Consider the following 1,589-nt stretch of genomic DNA (forward strand, 5'->3'; position numbering starts at 1 on the left):
TGCAGAGGCCAGGCGGCCTGAGCCACCCCCAGCCCGAGGGCGAGGCAGCAGAGGAGCCNGCAGCAGCAGCATGCAGAGGCCAGGCGGCCTGAGCCACCCCCAGCCCGAGGGCGAGGCAGCAGAGGAGCCCCGCTGCTGCCTCGCGCATACTGGGGTGCAGCAACTAGCTATGTGCTGCTGTGTTCAGCTAGCTGCGGGCTCGCAGCTAGCTGCTCAGCTAGCTAGCTGAGCAGCTAGCTAGCTACACAGGCTGCTGCAGCAGAGAGAGAGAGAGAAGGAGCGCAGCTTGATAGCCGCGCCTGCAACGGCCTCGCGGCCGTACAGACGCCGCCAGAGAGACTATGGGGTCTATGTGGAGAAAAAGAAGAGAAAATGTTTATTATTAACTTTAAAAAAAAGAAATAAATACAAAAATAAAGAAAATTGAGGCCGAAACGCCATGGAGATGCCGCTGCTGAGCCGGGGTGTATAGGGAGAGAAGAAGTTGAATTCGCTGTGCAGCAGCAGCGGCATCAGCAGGAGAAAACAAAACTATTTTTCTTTTTATTTTAATTTATTTTTATAAAATATTATTTATTTTTTATTCAAAACAACAAAAACAAAACCAAAAGAAACCCAATGTACACCCAGTGGTGAGGTCTCGGTGCTGCATGCCCATAGACCGTCGAGACGCCTTGGGGCTTGCCTAGCGTTGCAGTTTTTGTTTGTCTTTTCTTTATTTTTTTTATTTTTTTATTTTTATTTAATTATTTATATTTGTTTCTTATTCTCCTTTTGATTTTATTCTGCTGGTTTCGGGATCCTTTTCTTTGTTTCTTACCTTGTCGTTGTTGTATCTCTTCTTCTCTGTTTTTTCATTGTCGGTTTACTCTCTTTTGTTTATTTTTTCTTTCTCGCTCTTTCTCTGTTGTTGTTGTTTCTTTTTGCCTGTCTATACAGCTCTTTTTTCTGCTGTTTTCTCTTCGTTGCTGCAACCCCATGTCTTTGTTGCTTTCTATGTATTGTACTTTTGTACATGTTGCTGCCCGCCTCTCTCGTTGCCTCTTTTCTTTGATTTTTTGTTTCTGCTTTCTTCTTCGGTCTCTTGCTTGTTCTGTAATTGTAACATAATCAGTGCGCAGTTCCCATATATATATATATATGTATATATATATATATATATATATATATATATATATATATATATATATATATATATAATACGCTGGCTATGGAATCCAGGCGAAGCAAGTGTTCTACATTTCTCTATATTTTTGGTGCAGCTGATGTATAAAACAAAGGAATACTCGTTGTGCATGCAGGAGAGGTTGCCTTGCATCACTACCTGCGTTGGGTATCACCAGGCTGCCCCCTCTCCCTCAGCCCCAGCCCCTGAGGCCCCCCCTGAGGCCCCCGGTCTCAGGCTACGTGGGGTCAGCATTATTATTATTAATATTATTATTAATATTATTATTATTAATATTTTCATTCCATTTCATCCCGGAGCGGACCCCGATTAAGATTCACGACCGTCGATACACCTCGTAGCACCCCAGGGTCACCGGGCTTGCCTGGTGCAAGGGAGTTATATATAGCACTGGTTAGTGCTG

General features: G+C 44.0%; 1 protein-coding gene across 1 annotated transcript in view; it reads right to left on the bottom strand.

Moving 5' to 3' along the window:
* The window catches only part of EMH_0013560 (uncharacterized protein), a gene marked incomplete at both ends in the record, with an annotated part of 1,776 nt that extends 1,628 nt beyond the window's left edge, over positions 1-148 (bottom strand). Inside the window, 2 exon segments of the mRNA XM_013499859.1 lie at positions 1-56; positions 60-148. Of these exon segments, the coding sequence (XP_013355313.1) occupies positions 1-56; positions 60-148 (145 nt within the window).
* Positions 149-1,589: the final 1,441 nt, after the last annotated feature.

The sequence above is a fragment of the Eimeria mitis genome, genomic scaffold, assembly GCF_000499745.2.
Source record: "Eimeria mitis Houghton genomic scaffold, Emh_scaff476, whole genome shotgun sequence".
NCBI lineage: Eukaryota > Apicomplexa > Conoidasida > Eucoccidiorida > Eimeriidae > Eimeria > Eimeria mitis.